Source organism: Schistosoma mansoni, chromosome 4 (assembly GCF_000237925.1).
Source record: "Schistosoma mansoni strain Puerto Rico chromosome 4, complete genome".
Classification (NCBI taxonomy): domain Eukaryota; kingdom Metazoa; phylum Platyhelminthes; class Trematoda; order Strigeidida; family Schistosomatidae; genus Schistosoma; species Schistosoma mansoni.
Window position 1 is genome coordinate 15997179 of NC_031498.1, and position 18911 is coordinate 16016089.

Genomic DNA, 18911 nt, shown 5'->3' on the forward strand with positions numbered 1-18911 from the left:
ATTTCAAAAATAACTAACTAACAACTGATTAGTGTGCCATAAATATATCAACAAATGAGCTTCGCAAGAATTCCTATATTGATTTCTTTTACACCATTTCAGAAATACTTTTCACGTGTTATTATCACTTGAAAATATATTTCACAATCATTTTAGTGTTACATTAAAATGTACTAATTATTCTCCAACGTAAAGAAAACGACACAACATTGCATAGTTTTTAAAGTAGCCTTCAAACACAACATTCTTTTAATTAAAGAAAGTTTTAATTAAAAGCATGGTGAATATGAAGGTCACTTTGTGATGATTGGTTAATCTGTTTATCTACTTTTTGACTAAAAAATGCATATGTTACTTAGATTGTATTGTTAAAATTGTAAAAGTCAGTATTTATCAAAGTACAAAACAAGATTTGCCAAAGTAATTTATGTTCAAACAAGGATGTACTACAAATCTCTTAGTTCATTTAGCTGTATGATATGATTTTAAGGGAAATAATTGTACAATAAAGGATGTATTGATGTGTATAAACATTGTCTGAAAAGACTGACTCTTTTTTAGGTAGTTTGTTTCAGTAATGCAGATCTCGATGCGTGAAATTATTGTAGTTGGGACTAAGATAAGAACACAATGAGCAGTCAAATTAAACAACAGAACTAATCCATGACGTTAACAATTATCAGTACGTACGTTGTGTGAGAATATATGCACTTCAACGTTGTTGTAGAACATAATTTCATGAGTATTTATTCGGTGTAACATAGCGATACGTTATTATTAACAAAATAATATTTTTATTGTACGTTTGTATACTAAGTTAATTATTCAAAACTTCGACTAAGATTAAATGAATAAGACTACTTCTAAATTATTCTTCCCTGCCCGATAATAATATTGAAAGGTCCAGTTTGTACAGAAGCTTTCTTGGTATAGACCCAAAGATATTTAAGCTTTTTATTAAATAAAATGGGACGTTTATACACAAAGTGTCAACACAAAATAAGCACGACAAAATGTAGGTAATTAGCCTATAGGTCACTCATTTCCCAGTCAACTAAAATCTGATTGTTAGGCCTACGTCTTGAGCATCGTATCACTTGAATACAATTTTCTGTTCACAGTTACACAAAAATAATATGAATTATTCAGTCAGAGTGAATGATAAAGAGAGTTCAAATATGGACGTTTTAAAATTGATACAAACCAGTGATGAATTCCTTTCGTTTTTAATGTATGTATTTCATTACAATTCTGTTACAAATGCTTTGTGACAATCTTTTATCATTTCTTCCCAACAAATTCTGGCATATACAAACCTTTTAATGGCGATGAGTTAAGGTACTGTCAGTCAGTTAATCAGCATCTGCATTTTGTTCGATGTATTGAATGTTCTTTTCCACAGACAACCGAATGGACTAGAAAAGGACATTCAACTGCTTATTTTACCATAATTTATCACATGATTAAGAGATAGTTTATCATTAATAGTTTACAAAGAAACTTAGGCTGTGACAATAATTAATTATTATATAAAATATTTTTAATGTTCCAGTGAGTAGAAAAATTAAGTTTTTCGACGTTTCATGATTCAGTACAAGCCACTTCTTCAGAGAATAAAGCAATGGTAGCGTGAGGAAAACAGTTGAAATAGGTCAAGATGACAATAAGAGATCTTTAATTCAAACGCACATTTCTTCCTAAATATACTAATATACTTACTGCCTCCATAGTGTAGACTTTAGCCAGCACGCAATAAGTTTACGACAAACCGTTTCACGGACAGTTTTACAAACATCTTTCTCACTTGTACCTACAATCATTTAAAGAATACAATAAGCACAATACATTGTAATGTCAGCTTGAATGATTAGTCTTACAGTTTTTTTTGCTTGAAAAGCACAAATCGTATCAGTATGAGAAAATAAAATCCTTAGATAATTAAAACGACTTAGCGGAATAATATGTTTACGTTAAATAACTCAATAGCTTTTCATTCCAAATTGTTACTGAAGGTAAATAGTGAAACTAGGCATGAATATCAGCTATTTTCAAGCCAATATTTTGAGTTTTAAAAGTGTACTTAACGTGTTCAACAGTTTGAAATTTTCATTTATAACAATTAACAGATTGAGTTTTAATAGAACACAGCAACTCATTATGTTTTCTATGCATTTAAAGTTTATTAATTTTTCATTGAAACAGTAAACAACTCTGAAAAGGTTAATTGTAAGTGAGATTCCTGAAATTCAATCTATCTCAATGAATGTAAAGCAATTACAGACGTTGAAATAAATCTAAGAGATCGGGATAATTTAAGTGAGAAAATAAGATATTCAATAGGTTATCACATTTCAGACACTTGGTACGACTCTCTAAACCGGATAGGTAGACTACATCGGTATCAAGTAAATTCTAGTATAAACCATAAAACTTGAATCACAAAAGCTTGGGTGAACTATCTCTTTAGCAGGAGTAAAATAGAAGTTATTAGTTGAACAACCTCTCCGATCGTAAACTAACTGTGTTTGAAAAGCAAACAGTATGGTCAATTTATTTCGCTAACCAGGAGAATTTCCTATAACAATTATACTCTCGTTGACCCTGAAACTTGATACCATCGAAAAGACTAAATGAGGAAGCTGAATAGAATATATCAATTGACAGATGCAAAGGATTATTATGCAAAGTAAACATCAAAATAAATTACTGTAGGCTAAATAAAATAGACCAAAAAAACGATTTATGTCGGGATTTAAGATTCCAATTAGCCCGAAAAGTTTACCACTGACAAATTCAAGGAAAAAATGTTCACATTTAGGTTTAACGAGTGGTGTCTGAAAGAGAATTTAAAAATAACGCTTAACTACTAGATGCTATTGAACTGTTGATAAATGACATATGATCATACTTAATACTACAACATCAAAACCAATCAACAGCTATAAGTAATATACAACCAATGATATCGTCCTGAATACTATTAAGTTTATTTCATCATTTACCATGGCGTTCGACTGTTAGCCACAATCTAACCTTGTCAAAAACTTGTAATTAAAAGTACTACCGAGATAATCATATGAAACACACAACGCTTTAGAATGAACAAATAGATAAGGATCAGGTTATACAATAATTTAATCAATACGACTAGTTTATTACTAAAGAAAGGTAGCATTTAGTGATAATTCATTTGTATTTTAGTAAATACATGATCGATAAATCAAATCATTGTCCTCTACTTCATGTTCACATTACCTGCAATATTCTTTTGTTGTACAACTGTTTCATCAATATCAAATTCTCCATGCAAAATATCCATGAAGAAATCTGCTGGATTATTATGACCTTCGATGAAATAACCTTTAAATAAAAGGTAGATAAGCTCTGATTAGATAAAATTTAGTGATCCAATATATAACGAGCTTTTCGGTTGGAACATATTTTTCAGTTCAACATTTTGTACGGAAATTAGTAATACTACTACTACTGTTACTTAGTTACTTAGATCGATGTAGGTCGTGCGAGATTTGAAAAGAAAAAAATAAGTAGTTGAAAATTGGATCCAAGATCTACTCTAAGTCTATGTTCAGTATATTGGAAAAAATATACATACATACATGAGAAATTCAGGGCCTCAAGTTATAAATATATATTTCACAAAATAGTATGACATAATTATGATTTAAGGGAAAACGGAGAAACAATTGAGTAAATAATATTAGGGGGACATTCTGTTGTTTACAATGAGACAACTAGTGATTTTGCATCCTTTAAATTGTAAAAATAGCATGCCGACCGAGACAATGTTTCGAACTTCATAGAAGAGATTACAATATATCTGTACAAAAACCAACGATTATTCTTCACTTAACTGTAACCATTCATTAACAATCAGTCTGTGGTTTATTTAGACATTTTTGAAACAACTAAAAAATCCTCAATACCTGAACCTTTACGATAAAACACGTGAAAATTAGTCTAATAATAGATACTTACTATGAGGCATGTTGTAAGTCAGGAAAAGATTTAATAGGAATTTCAAAGTAAAACGTCAATAAAACAGTTAAACGGTGGTTAAAAAAGATTTATTAGACTATGCAAGACAATAAATAAGGCTGTAGTTCACTTCTGAATTGTTTACGTGAGAAAACACAACAGGATATAAATGAACTCATAAAACATCGATTAGAATAGCGGTGAAGAAGGAATATCTCAGCAATGTAATAAAGTTGAATTACTAGTCTGAAGTTTCTGGACTCGATTTTATGTGCGGCCGCATGACTTAAAATTTCCAAATCCTAAGATAAGTACTTATTGCTCTTCAGTTTTTAATGGTTTTCTATCTCTTTCGTGATGAAAATCCTCATTAAAATGAACAAAAGTTTCTACAAAAAACATCCAAGAAAACCTTATTTTCCTACGATAATGACTAGTTGTTGGAATTAAACCATTCAACCTTCAAACTTTGCCCCAGTGAATTTAGTTGGAGCAGCCAGGTAGTCCTACTCGCTTTCGCATATAAAACGTGTAGCTCATGACTGAATAGAAAATTTTATGCTCAGTTACTGAATTACATAATTATTTATGACAGGGGAGTTGACATATAAACAAAACACGTTCGACACGAGACTAATTAAAAGATGGAAAGACTGTGTTTAATTATGTGAACAATCAAATGGAATGATACATCTACACATTGGTTTCTTGAAAACCATATTCCAGTGATTGCTGAAAAAATAATCCGTAAAAGAATGAAGCTAACCATGACAATCTATGTTTGCACCGCAATAGACATTTACATTTGTATCCAACACTGGTGCACACTTTAAAATGAGAATAAGTAAAATCACCGCTAAGGCTAAATAAAAGTACTTAATAAATCAAACATAAGAAATGTTTTTCCCCTTATTCTTACTACTGACCACAATTTTCAAAATAAACAATTGGTGTTTGACCACCAGGTCCATGGTAAATCATTTGTCCATTGGAAATTATAGTAAGTCGATCAAATAGACGATAAATTGAATATTTTGGCTGATGGATTGAAAAAACAATTGTCCGACCAGAGTCTGCTAATCTGAAAAACAAATTTTAAAAAACGATATTTTATAGTGTTTAAATGTTAGAATTTAAGACAAAACTTCACATTATCAAGGGATTTTTCATAAGTAAAATGTCTAAAAATGAAAACTAACTTATTCACCAGATACTTGGGCATGAGCCACATTTTAAGTGTGACAGCTGACGATACTACTCCGTTTCTCGGACATGAATAGATGGAGTTGAGTTCGAACATGGGACGAACTTTGAACACTAAGACACTCACTCCGGAAATATCTAAGGTTAGCAGAGCGAAAGTGGCATATGAATTTCATGATAACATAAGCAAACCTATGTACAGTGATGAATGAGTTTCTCAACAAATGATATTAAGAATTTGTATTTCTGATTGATAGTACACTAACAAACTAGAAAACATTGTAAGATAAGATTGATATGCAAATTAAATAGACGGGTTTTTCACAAAAAGCTAAATAAGTTTAATTTATCTTAGGAAACTCGTACAAACGTCGTCAATTCCATCTACGTTTTAAGACTAACCAAACAATCTCCCCTAATAAGCAGAGATAGATGGTGGCTAGCAGAGAAATCCAGGACGTACGTTTCGTCCTATTTGGGACTCGTCAGCTGGATGTACCTATATCCCAGAGTTGGTGTTTGCTCCGAGACTCACTAATTTTTAGTGGGAGTAACTTTGAAAAAATTATTTGATTCACAAGAGAGAAAACAATAAAAACACCTCAACCTATTTCATTTGAATAAAATGAAATTTTAAATTCCATTTACTGGTTTAAAACAGCGATTCTGCAATACTTGGACTGTTAAGTATTGCTTATTCGACGCAGTTACTTATATGGTATATTGTTCTTTGGACACTTCACTTAACTGGTCCCCGGAATTAAAACACGATTTAAACAGGAACATTGTAATCCAAAACAAAACAACAAACTAAATAAGTTGAAATGACAGTAAGGAAAATTTTTAGCATATTTATAAATTTTATACAGGAAGATCCTATAGTCTTGTCGATTTATCCAATTACGCTGACTGGCTACAAGTGGGCCATGTAGCGTACTCTAACATAATCCTGCATAGAACATGCTATAATCCAATCTATGTCACGCTAACACAGAGTTAATCAATACTTAAAGGTGAATTGTGTCAATGAAAAGTGTCTGTTTCTACTATGAGTAGTGAACAAGATAGCGAGTGGGGATAGTCAAATGTATTTGAGCACAAAATTACAGAATATCTCACTTAAGTCTGACAACCATACAGTAAACAGTTGATTTGCAAACTACCAAATAATTGCCTCAATCTTGACTGTTCCTTTTGTAAAGATCAGTCCATCGTCTCTGATTTCATTGTTCATGCATTTTCATACCGATTGCGTTTCGTTTCCGTTGTTTCGTTATCCATCTTCTGCTGAAATACATTCTATGCCTGACCATCACCATATACTACTTATGTGCATATACGTAACCCACACCACACTATGGATCCAATTATAGAAAAATGAATGTAAACTGTTGTAAACTTTTCCTGTCCTTAAGAAATTGTAATATGGAATGATTTATCGTGCTTTTAAAGCAAATTTATTTAACATGCATACATTGGATATAAAAACAAACTGGATATATTTTTTTAAAGTCACTATCACAAAATATTTTATCATCCAGTAATGTGCTGCTTTAAGCTGATAACTACTATCAAATGTAATACTAAACAAAACACTCGTTCAAGAACACACGATTAAAATGCAATAAAATATTCATAAAAATTTCAACACCTCAATAACGATAAACAAGTCTAAATAAATATCAGTTTATTTTCGAGGAATAGTTTATAATTTGAAGTAGTCGACTTTCAACCAAACAATGGAGGGTTCATGTTTCGTTCTAGGCACTTTGGTTCAGGCAACCAAGTAATATCACCAGCTTTCACATAGACAAAGAGTAATCGTTTAGTGGTTAAGGCATTTCGCTTCCAACCAGTACGTCTCAGTTTCGAACTCTGATGCCCCACTGACCTTAGTTTGGGCAGCTTTATAGTACAAATAGCCCTTAACATTTGGTAAGTGACTGAATCACATTGCATCAAATCCATAGAAAAAGCGTGGTATGAAGCCAATTACACAAACATATACTTGATCTTTGAGCAGCATAATAAAGAAGTAGTTATAATGAGTTCAAATATAATATTTATAAACAATACGTACACATAACACTTAGTACATAAATTTCGAGTTTGCGCTAAATGCTAAGTTTTATCTAATGATACAAGCTTTGTCACTTTAATTTATACAAATGTGAAATATAGTTGGATAATCATTACTGGAAAAGCTATTTTATTTTCTTATGATCAACGCAGGAAAAACTGATAGTCTTAAGGTTCTTTACAAAACAATTTTGGGAAGGTCAGTCATCCTGTTGAAATAATTCCATAGACCAGTATGTTTGCGATTTTTTTCATAGATGACCTTCTCACGGCCTACATATAGTAGATATTATCTTCAAAAAAAATAGAGATAAAAATAGTCGTACAGTCATTAAGCAAGAAGGTTTGTCAAAGGGGCTTTGACTTGGGATATCAGAAAACCCAGTACTATGATTTCTCTGATTACGACCCAGCTACTCTTATTGCTCAATAATCTTGGACACTACTTCACTCGACAAGTCCTCAAATCAGAAAACGATTGGGCAGGAACGTAATTACATTCCAAATAACAAGGTTGGGAGGAATTAGGAATCACAATAAGAGAAATGTCGAGGATAATTATGATTTTCACATAAGAAGATTCTAGAGTCTGCTTCAAGTATCTACTTGCGCTGATTATTTAAGAAATAGCCAATCAGTGTGCCCCAACACAATCCTGTGCGGAACACGATTTGATCTAATCTATATCTCACTAACACAAAGGTTCCACGTGATTCGTTGTGTTTATAAGTTTCAAGCTTTTGAATAAACAACCACATGTGAAGTTATTTCATTCACTGAAAACCATAAGTAAGAGTCTCTTGACATTAGTCCATTATATTTTGCATCAAATTTTTAATCCGAAGTAGGCCTAGTTTGAAAATAGAAGTTTACTCACGCGAACTACAGAAATTTTCTCAGTGACAATATTTTTAAAACAAAAAACTATATTTGCCTACCGTCTAAGTGTTTGAATTACTGTTCCAGCAGTGTATGAATCTAAACCTGTTGTAGGTTCATCCAGATAGAGAACTAAAGGATCATTCACTAATTCAATACCAATACATGTACGTTTACGTTCACCCCCAGAAACACCACAGGTCGATTGAGTTCCAATCTGAATTTTTGTAACGGTAAGATTTTTAATACTGTTAGTAAGCAAAATAAATACTTTTCGTCATATGGATAAAGCTATTCTGAAAATAAACTTCGAGTATATACATATGTACAAATAAAAAGTAATTTTTCTTCTAGATATTTTAATGGGGATACTAATACAGACATTCTAGATGGCCTTACGATAGATAGCTAAGACTAACATTTCGTAAGTCTGAGTTGTTGACTAATTTTTTATCACGAGCACATTCCTTTTTTCTGTTTAACGCTAACCAGAACACACATTGAGAAAATCACCCAAATGCGTCACAAGGCAAGCCCCCACATGGAATCCTGAAGGTCAAAGGAGAAGAGGAAGACCAAAGAACACATTACGCCAAGAAATGGAGACATACATGAAAAGAATGAACAAACGTTGAATAGAACTTGAAAAGAAGGCCCAGGACAGAGTGGGTTGGAGAATGCTGGTCGGCGGCCTATGCTCCATTGAGGGTGACAGGAGTAAGTACGTAAGTAAGTAACATTCTTCAGCATTAAAAATTACTAATGCCCTAGGTACTGACTCTTGCTCATCTTATCACTATGATATCAGCAATCCAAAGGATTCCAGAATCCATCAAAATGCAAACACCACCACGATTAAATATTTGATGATTAGCACATGTGACCTAGATTTGTTATTTATAATTGTATTCAATAGACACGCACATAAGAGACAGAAGTAAACAGGATCAAAGGTATATTTAGCTGTTAATATATCTTCTACTCAAGTTCACGTATTTTTTGTCTCCATTAATAAATAATATTGTTATGTACCCCTTAAGTGGTGTATATGCACTCATTAACCCAAATTTAAGCAACATACAGTCAATTCCATCTTATTGCAGCATGGGAATACCCCAACAACTTGAAGGCTGTGAGCAAATTTTCTATGATAGAGATTGTAAATTTATGGCCGTATGAAGGTGACGTCAGGATTTCTTGACCTTCGGCTTTAGTAGAGGATGTAATGCTGATATTTTATTTTATATACTTTCCTTTGGTAATAGGAAGAGCGGTAATAATAAGAAACAGCAGTATTACTAGAAATATAGTAAATATTCTTTGACAACTCGATACTTTGGTATTCACAGTTCATGGAGAAATGCCTTTTTATTCGACTAATTGAGAGGTATAGTCAAGAGATAAATTAATATGAAAGACGTATTGAAATTTAAAAGTTGAATGAAAGGAAGAAAATAAAATAACTAAAAAAAACTTGTTCTTGATATTTAGCAGATTTATTTGGATGATCGGGTTTGCTTAGTATATATATATATATATTTATTCTCTGGACAGTGCTTGAATAACATACACCAAGTAAAGAACAATGGGAGATATCGTTCAACCACTTCCTATTGTCTTCGGTGGGTAACCGACTAACACCCGACGCGGTTGAATCCCACTGATGACTGTTTCTCACAATGATTCCGAGAATGAATGCTCACCAATGAGCACATGATAACTATTGTGGTGTGTGCTACTGATGTCGACAGATATAAGTAGTATGTATCATCAATCGAAAGTGAAATACCTGTCCGCAGAATGTCAAGAAGACCGAAGAAAAGAGAACAGAGAATGATTGCCGTGGAAAAGAAGGGACAGTGAAGTCTGAGACGATCAATTGAAATTTGCAAAAAGAACAGTCAAGTTTGAGACAATTGATTGACATTTTGCAAATTAAGTATTTACCGTATGGTTCTCAGGTTTTACTAAGATGTTCTGTAATTTTGTATTCAAATACATTCATTTGTTTTCATTTGTTCTTGTTCACTACACTATTAGTATAGACGGTTTTATCAAAATATCTTAATGTTATTGGAATTATGTATATAACTAAATTAAACGGTTATTGGAAAGCAGGAGGCACTGGACATCTGTAAACATCCACGACTCCACCAGGGACTGAACTAAGGACCTCCAGACCTCCTGCCGAGCACTTAACCATTGGACCACTGAGTTAATCTCTGATGATTTGGATTTGTTTAACTCAAATCAATTTGCGAAATGCAAGCCATTGAATACCATTTCAGTGGTCTAGATGTTAGAGGCTTAGTGAGAGACCTGAAGATCCTGAGTATGATCCCTGACTGAGTCATAAATCCGCACTTCTGAGTCGTATACTAGAATGAAACAGCTATCCAATGCCTCTTGGTATTGGGTGGTTATCTAATTTAAGTCTATTCGTAATATCAACAAAGCCCAACGATCTCCACAAACACCCCATAAAGAATAACTGAATTTGCAAATGTCATTTCCTACAATTAAAGAATACATCATATATATTCAGAGAACTTACTATCCGATCAGCGACAGAGGTAAGACCAAGTTCTTCAATGACACTGGACACTTTTTCGTCTCTTTCACGTGCGGCAGTACAACGAGGTAATCGTAGTGTAGCAGAAAAAGTAATATTCTCTCGAATTGTAAGTGTTTCCATGACTATATTTTCCTGAGGCAAAATAAAACAGTGTATCAATAAACCATGAACACACACGTATAACTCGAAATTTCGACAGAGATTTTTATAGCTGAAAGCACATGTCTAGACTCAGATTACGCTCTAGTTCAGGCACATATGTGTTTAAGTCTTACTGTGTGTAAACAAGCTACAGCAAGAAAATCCTTCACAGTTCAAGTTATGATGATGTTAAGAATATATTTCAGGAACAACTAGAGAAGTTATTCAATAATAAAAGCGATAACCAGCTCGAGGTAGCTTGAGATGATATTCAAAACGTTGCTGAAACAGCAATGATATCTGCTAGCAACTTAAACCGAAGAAGAACCAAAGGATTTCAGTGACGCCTACTGAACTGACAGATTCTCAGAAACTTATAGAGTTTAGCTCCGGACACGATGAGGACTGGAGGCAGCTTAGACGTAGGCTGATAAAAACCTACACAGTGATCGTGAGCAGTGGTGGGTAGCGAAATCAGAAGAGAAGGAAAAGGCATCAGAAATAAGTAACAGCACACAGCTGTTCAGACTTATCGAGAAAACTGGCATTAAAAATCTAACTGTTAGTGAGACTATCTCCAAAACAGATAGGACTATTATTCGCTCTCAATCCAGGAGATTGGATCGGTAGGAAAACACTTTAGGAACAGTTCAACTAGTCTTCAGCCACATTTCAGTTACCCATTATCTCCAAGAAACCAGAATGACACACTAAAGCAAGTCCTTCAACTCTTAGCGAGGTTGAATGGGTTATAGGCAATCAAAAGCGAGAGGGTCTGATGGACTAATCCCTGAGACTTTTAAGGATGATGGTCCAGTTTTGGCATCTAGATTAAACGAGATCTTAGCTAAAATATGGAAACTGGACGTAATCCTATTTGACTGGTCTCGATCGCTAATCGTCCCAGTTTATAAGAAAGGATAAAAATCCTCATGTGACAATCACATAGGAATCAGTTTAACTAATACGGCTTCTAACACATTATTTTCAAGAATAATTCTATACTTAACTTGAGCTTGTGAAGAGCGAACCCGAGAAAACCAGGCTGGTTTCAGACCTGAACGTGGATACATATACTAAATATACACCTCTCAGCAGATTCTGGAACATCGACACACTTTTCGATGTCTGACCATATTTCTATTCCTTGACTTTAAGGCGGCATTCGACTCTTTTGATTGTGAGGTTATGTGGCAGTGTCTGTCACTGAAAGGCGTAGGAAACAAGTACATTAACTTTGTACATTAACTCTACTGGAACACCATCGGTCGAGTCGAAGCTTATGGAAAACTGTAATTATAATTGCCTACTTCAAGTAGTATTGGTCTGGGTTGTCCGATTTCTCCATTTTTACTTAATTTTGTCATAGACATGCTTTCAGAGATGACACTTTCATCGTCTGACTTTTCAGGGATTGATCTATCAGTAAGTTAACTTGTTGACTTAGAATACCCAGATGATGTAGTTCTGCTCAGTGAAGACGCTGACAAAATGCAGTCTTCTGATCACCTTAAGCAACAATGCAGGCATGTTAGGGATGTGATTCTCTCTTCACAAATGTGAAATGCTGTTTCAGAAATGGCTTGCGTCAGCACCTTAATTAACGATAGGGTATGAAGTAGTTGAGCATGTCCACCAATTCACGAGTCTCATTAATCCTGACGGTCTGATTCAGAAGGCTCAGTTGGCCCTTGCCAACTTGCGTCACTTGTGATGTAGTTGAAATATCTGTCTGTCAACCGGAGGACGAAAATGGAGGATATTCGTAATTTACTAGCATTCGGTCATGCGTATCTTCCAAGCATTTCTTGTGTACTTTTGGGTTAACGGGTTAGCTATACATGGTTTAGGAATAATGTACTAAGTAAGAATGACAAATCTATTGATAACGTAGTAAACATTCACCAATAGAGGCGGTCAGGACATGTGTGACATATACTCAACCACCGCCTATCTCGACGGGAGATGTTTTCTGGTGTAGGGGTAGACTGGAAGAAAAGATAGGGGTGAAGGAACCAAAACACAGCATCAGTCCATGAAGTCATTGGCAGTTTGACTGAGCCGTGCTAATAGGTTTAGACTGTCTGGATGAGGTCCTGTTGATTATCGTAATCAATTGCTAGAGACTTGCAATAACATAACTCGAAGTCGTTCTTAATGGCACAGGTGCGTTCATTTTTTGTCTTCGACCAAATTCTGATCTCTTTAATTAATCATAACATTTTCGTTTTTATTTTATTATTTTTATTTTGTTGAATCGTATCTTCGATGCCTAATCTTTTCAATCGCCACTCATATTGTTACTACTTCTAATATTCTGAGATTTAGCCTGGCAATTTCATATTTCTGTACTAATGGGATATAGCAACTTGAACCGATATACGTACGTAACAGGTTCTGCGTTGCGACTGGCCGACTGACTGACTGAATGAATGGTATAATTGTGTAAAATTGAAGCAGTCATTTCAAATCATGTTTGGCCATGAGATGTTTTCGAAAAACGAACGCTTTAGTAAAGAGATTTTAGCAGTGATTTACTTGTTTGGAAAGCCTCTCAATATATAATCCTGAAATAAGCTCGGTCAATAAACTCACGACCATACCTAAAACCTGTCTAATTTCTCCAGTGATCAATGTTTTCAAACTCTAATTAAGCATCAGATGATTATAGAGACTATGTTTTAAAAAACAATATTAGGTTGAGTTTTCGGTGGTGATCACAAGAACATAGTACAAAAAATCGATTGTTTTATAAGATATGATGGAAAGGTTACTTTTACGGATAAATGAATATGATGTAAATAATTTAACGCTTAATATCTTCCGACAGGAGCAGTGACTTTGTGATTAAGGCAATCAACTTTCTGTCATTAGGTTTTAGATTCAAACACTGCCCCCACCTACTACCACATATAGAGTGCCGGTCATACCCAAGTATCTGGTAAATGAGTTGGTTAAATTGAATAAAGTTTCAGTTTTAATGTTTAGTTATTTTTAAAAAAAACATTGATGATGCTATTTTACTGAGTTTAAAGGTTGACAATGACTGAAGAAATAGAGGTATGAAAAATTATGTAGCAAACTTTGTGAGTGGAAAGTTAAACAGAAAAAAATTTAGAAGGTTCCTAGAAATTATACACATAGTCCAGTTTGTAAAACTAATTACTAAAACGCCTTTTTTTATTACAGAGTACTTAATACACTCCATTTTTTACCTGAACAACATATCCACAAAGTCGTCGTCGAACACTGTTTGGTAAAAATTCGCCATTCAACAAAACATATCCAGTAAGTTGTGAAGGATTTTTACGTCCAGCCAACACATCTAAGAGGCTTGATAATAGATAGAAAATTTTGACATTTCAGCAAGGTTCATGAAACCTAATGCTAATTATAATAGGAAGAGTAGAATCACCTCCAAGTAGTGTATAACTCAAAAATAACTTGCAAAGACCCTAACATTTAAAGTCCAGAAATTCGGGCGTTCAAATGTCTCCTTTTATAACGGGTTGTCACCGGTTAAAGAATCAACCAAAAATATGTAATCCTTTAAAGCTGCTTAGTTTCTCTTTTAGACTTCAAAATCCATGAGTGTTTAGTAAGGCCCTCGAACAGACTATTTATCATCGATCTATTGGGTCAGAACTCATTGTCAGGTGAGTACGAAACTAATATGTTGACAGCTGCCTTAGGCTTAAGTAAGAAATCATTTCTGGTGTGGTCAGCTACGATGTAAATAATTAAAATGAGGATTAGTAGATACACACGAAGAGTCTGTATAAAAATCTTGGTAAACGAAATCAAACTTAATAACTTAATAGCTAAGACAGTTTAACAAAGAACTTTCAGGTGATGACATTTTTTCAAAGTGAGTGATTTTACACTAAATAAACTGCAACATAAACGGGATAGGTCAATCTAACAAACCTGAGTGAGATTTTCGTGGTTCAGCAATGTTATAAAAATTATTATATAAGTTGCTTGGTATGGTTCTCATTGATAGGCAGGTCTTACTTATCAAATAGCTCGGATTTTAGTTGCTGAAAATCTTAAACAGATTTAGGCTAAATATATTTGGCATCCATCTAACTTTGCTTATGAAAAAGACTGTTAGGTATCACCATATTTGTTTGCCTTGAATCACATGATTGCAGTCCATTACTCCAACATAAGAGTGAAATTTAGAAAAGAGCTTCGATCTAGTTAAATGAAAACCATAAAATGAGAAGTCTCTGACTGTTGAAGTGAGCCTGTAGGAGATTATCAACGCTTTGACTAGGCTCTATGACAGAAATTAAAGACCACAGTCAATATGACTCAAAATATTTCTGTAGCACACTCATTTCACACTCACTTCTTGCTTATTCATGACGAAAAAGGAACTGTACAACAAACCGATGCTTAATGAAGAGGTCCTTCACTATGAAGCTCTGTGGCAAACTAAGATGAGCCACTGGCGTTTAAAGTTGTACAGTAATTTTTTCGGTTGATGCATAATAAAGTTCATAGTTAAAACAACAAATTCAAAATATTTAACGAGTAAATGCATCTTAAAAACCCCGTACATATTTATGGGTTCTTAATACAAGGCTATATCTATTCCAAAGTTAATGTAGAACTACTTGAGAACTCAAATAAGTATATGTGACATGGTTTGAAATCATTTTTCTTTCAAATACTATGAATACATATGAAATAAGTAAATTCACGTATGCGATATCACTGGACTTTAAGGTTTCCATGAGACTCACGTAGACTTTCCACATCCTGTTGGTCCAATTATTGCGTTCATTCCTGGTGGCATAAACCCACTAAATAAAAATTAAAACAACAATTTTTTTAAAAAAAAGCTGGTAAAGAAACCCGAAACTTTGGACTAAACCAGTTTTATTTATTTGAACACATAAACATTGGTACAAGGGGGCACCAAATACATATGCGCAACACAACAACAATGAGGCCAGTAGCAGTTATCAATGGTTTGTGTGAGAGCTGTAATACTGCCCGGGTGCCCAGACCGAAGCAGGTGGTTTTCTTAGGGAGCCACACCCTGAACCTTTGACCTAAAGGTCTAATCCACAAGGCAGTGGAACGACGTCAGGAGATGCAGTCCAATGGTAGCCGGTGACCAACAATAAGTTCATGCATCTTTTGTTCCCTCAGGATACTGGAGCCCATGTTCACCATTGGTTTGCAATCAAGGTTTTCCAACTCCCCTAGGTGAACTCTCCGTGTCCGCCAACCTGGTTAAATCACTGGAAATTCGCTTTTCGTCTTCTCGATTTCTCAAAAAAATCCCGCCATGAGAAGGCAGTGAGTAGGACTTCCTTGGAAGTGGCTGTATACGCGAGGCCATTTGAGAGCATTTATAGAGGGAGATCTGACTCTCCCCATCCTCGGACGTACCAGGGTATTTGGGGGCAAAGAATACATCAATCATATATATTAGCCGTAAACGAGTTATTAATGTCTGTTAAATCAAAAAGAGAAGCACAATACCACTGGTAACACAAGAAAAATAGAGAAGCCATAGTATAGTCAGGGTCAAAGATAATATTTGAGTACCATCTGATTTCAGTCACCGCATTAAGCAAATTTAGGTGGAGAATTGACGGATATAATCCAAGCACAATTATTTCACATCCCAATGTAGTCAGACTGATTTTCGTTGCTCTACTCAGCCTATTATAAGATCATTTGATGAATATCTATATAAAAAAATAACCACACATACATACATTGCGTTTAGGAATTCAGTTAGTACCTTGTAACAAGCAGACCTACTGAAAGGATTCCTAGCAAAGGACGATTGAGAACAACTTGTAGGAAGCTCAATTCCTTAATCTTTGAAAACCAGCCCTAAACAATTGCCATAATTAAGCTTTATGACTATCAATGATTCTATGGTAGCATATAATCTCTAGGTTTTTTTCGCGAATATTAACTTTGTACAGTTAAGACATTCAAAGTTATCTACAAAAGTCACCGATAGGAAAAGTTCAATCGTAATAAGATCAAGCAAACCAGTTATTAGAGTAACTGTGGACAAATATCCAGTTGACAGCTAATAAAGTTATTATCCGTAATCTGCTCGGTGAACGTTCATATAAGCTAGAACGCAGAATAATTTTCGAAGTTAACTCTGATATTGGGTACTAAACCACTTAAAAATAACGTAACACTTACCTAAGGTCTGAAAGGACTTTTATGGAACTTGGGGAACTACATGAGAGGATCTGAGTTTTTACATTGCATGATACATGATGAAAGGATAGTGTTGTGGGAATGGTCTTTATTTGGTTCGGAGACAAGGGGACTGATTCGAAGTTTTTAACTTGTGATTTCATAATTCCAGTGCATAGATGGCGAAAAATGCTTTGCTTTGTCTTCGACACTCCATATCCAGGTTGTAATAATCCATCTACAATGCAAAAGTATCCCTTAAAGCTTTCAATACATTAGTATATTTAATATCACGTACAATCAACCCGTTAGTTAAAATCAACGTAGTCATCTAGACTGCATAGTTGTAGATAGACTAACATGGCTCAAACCAGAAATCAATGACTTCAAGGAATCACAGAATGTCATGATTTTTGCCACTACTGTACATCTTGGAAGTTAATTACTATCCAGTCAACATTTTGAGTTAACTATGTCTAAACGACAGAAGGATACAAAGCGGACTGCTGCGATTCCAGTACCAGGGGACAAGACTTGTAAAGCTAGCAACTGATGCCCCTATAATAACATAAAGCGGTGTTTTGCTTGTAAAAACGACCAGTTCATCGACAAGGTGCCCACGTAAAAAGCCCTAAAATCGAAACGATGACAAAAACACGTAAACAATCACTGTAATTACGGTGACAACCTAAGCAAACAATTAAGGGGAAACGAGCACAATAGTTTCCTCTATCGCCTATTGTGAAGAAATAATTTGGGACTTTCCCTTTTCGCTTTGCATTTGAAATATCAATCAATTGTCTATTTTCGCCACTATACACACCGAATTAATTGTTATCATAAGGTTGTGGAATATTCCCTCAAAGACAAAGCCTACTGAGAGCAAATATGGGATATTATGATTTAAGGCAAAAAGGTAATTAGTTTGAAAGCAACAGAACAGTGTTTATTCGATGTCACTTAGATAAGAATTTATTTAGCTGCAGTTTAATTACATCAAATCAAGTTGTGGGTTTTCTATGCAAACTGTCAAAATCATTCAAGTTTTAAACAAGCAATGAACGACGGGGGTATTTTAGATATTTTTTTCCTGATATATTACCGTTGTAACCGCGCACACAAGCCTACCTCACTGTATACAACTTGTAGTGCAAAACGACCTTGTATTAAATTGCGCTCCTTTGGACAAAAAGTAGAAGCTCCAAATAGTTCGTAAAAGGCTCTTGGTTACTGAGAAACGTGATGCATTTTAATAAAAATATTGACTACTATTAAATGGTTCAAATGAAAAAATATCTCGCGATTTCGGCCAACCCCAAGTAGGTATTAGGCTTTCTTCGTTGGACTCAGTAGAAAGTGCCATCAATGTGAATTTTATGAACCAAACACTTCTAACGTGGAACCATCTATTTTCGTTACTTCTCTTTCATATGCCGCACTTTCATGGTACCACTGTAGTAGCAGAAGAACACAATGTCATGCGAAGGAACAGATTCCCAATTCTAACCACTACATAATCGTATTTTTACGACTAGATTGATACTAAACCCAGGCAACTAATAACAGAGGAATAAAAGAAATGACAGTGTAAACAAAGGAGAAAAGTCGATTCCCCCCATTAACTCGTGTTTCTGGGATAAATTTACAGACAAATATATGTAAAGTATCCCGTTTGACTGTGCATAATACTGTACTTGTATTTTCATAAATCTCCCAAAAACTACCGCCTTGCTCGATAACAAAACGTGAAACATTCTCATATATATGTCTAATTATGTAGAAACAGTAAATCCATTGAAATCTATGTGTGAAAACTTCGTTGATTGTTTAACAAGTGTCCCAACATGATTGATGG

At 34.4% G+C, this 18911-nt stretch overlaps 1 protein-coding gene across 1 annotated transcript in view; it reads right to left on the bottom strand.

The window, feature by feature from the left end:
* Positions 1-18208, bottom strand: part of Smp_126450 (putative atp-binding cassette, sub-family g2 (white protein) (abcg2)) — a gene marked incomplete at its 3' end in the record, with an annotated part of 29720 nt that extends 11512 nt beyond the window's left edge. The window contains exons 1-9 of the mRNA XM_018796975.1: positions 18185-18208; positions 17060-17294; positions 15625-15684; positions 14089-14206; positions 10712-10864; positions 8217-8374; positions 4923-5077; positions 3256-3360; positions 1720-1810 (exon numbers count right to left, since the gene is read on the bottom strand). Coding sequence (XP_018652063.1) covers positions 1720-1810; positions 3256-3360; positions 4923-5077; positions 8217-8374; positions 10712-10864; positions 14089-14206; positions 15625-15684; positions 17060-17220 — 1001 coding nt within the window. The 5' untranslated portion in view covers positions 17221-17294; positions 18185-18208. The remainder of the gene's footprint in view (positions 1-1719; positions 1811-3255; positions 3361-4922; positions 5078-8216; positions 8375-10711; positions 10865-14088; positions 14207-15624; positions 15685-17059; positions 17295-18184) is intronic.
* Positions 18209-18911: the final 703 nt, after the last annotated feature.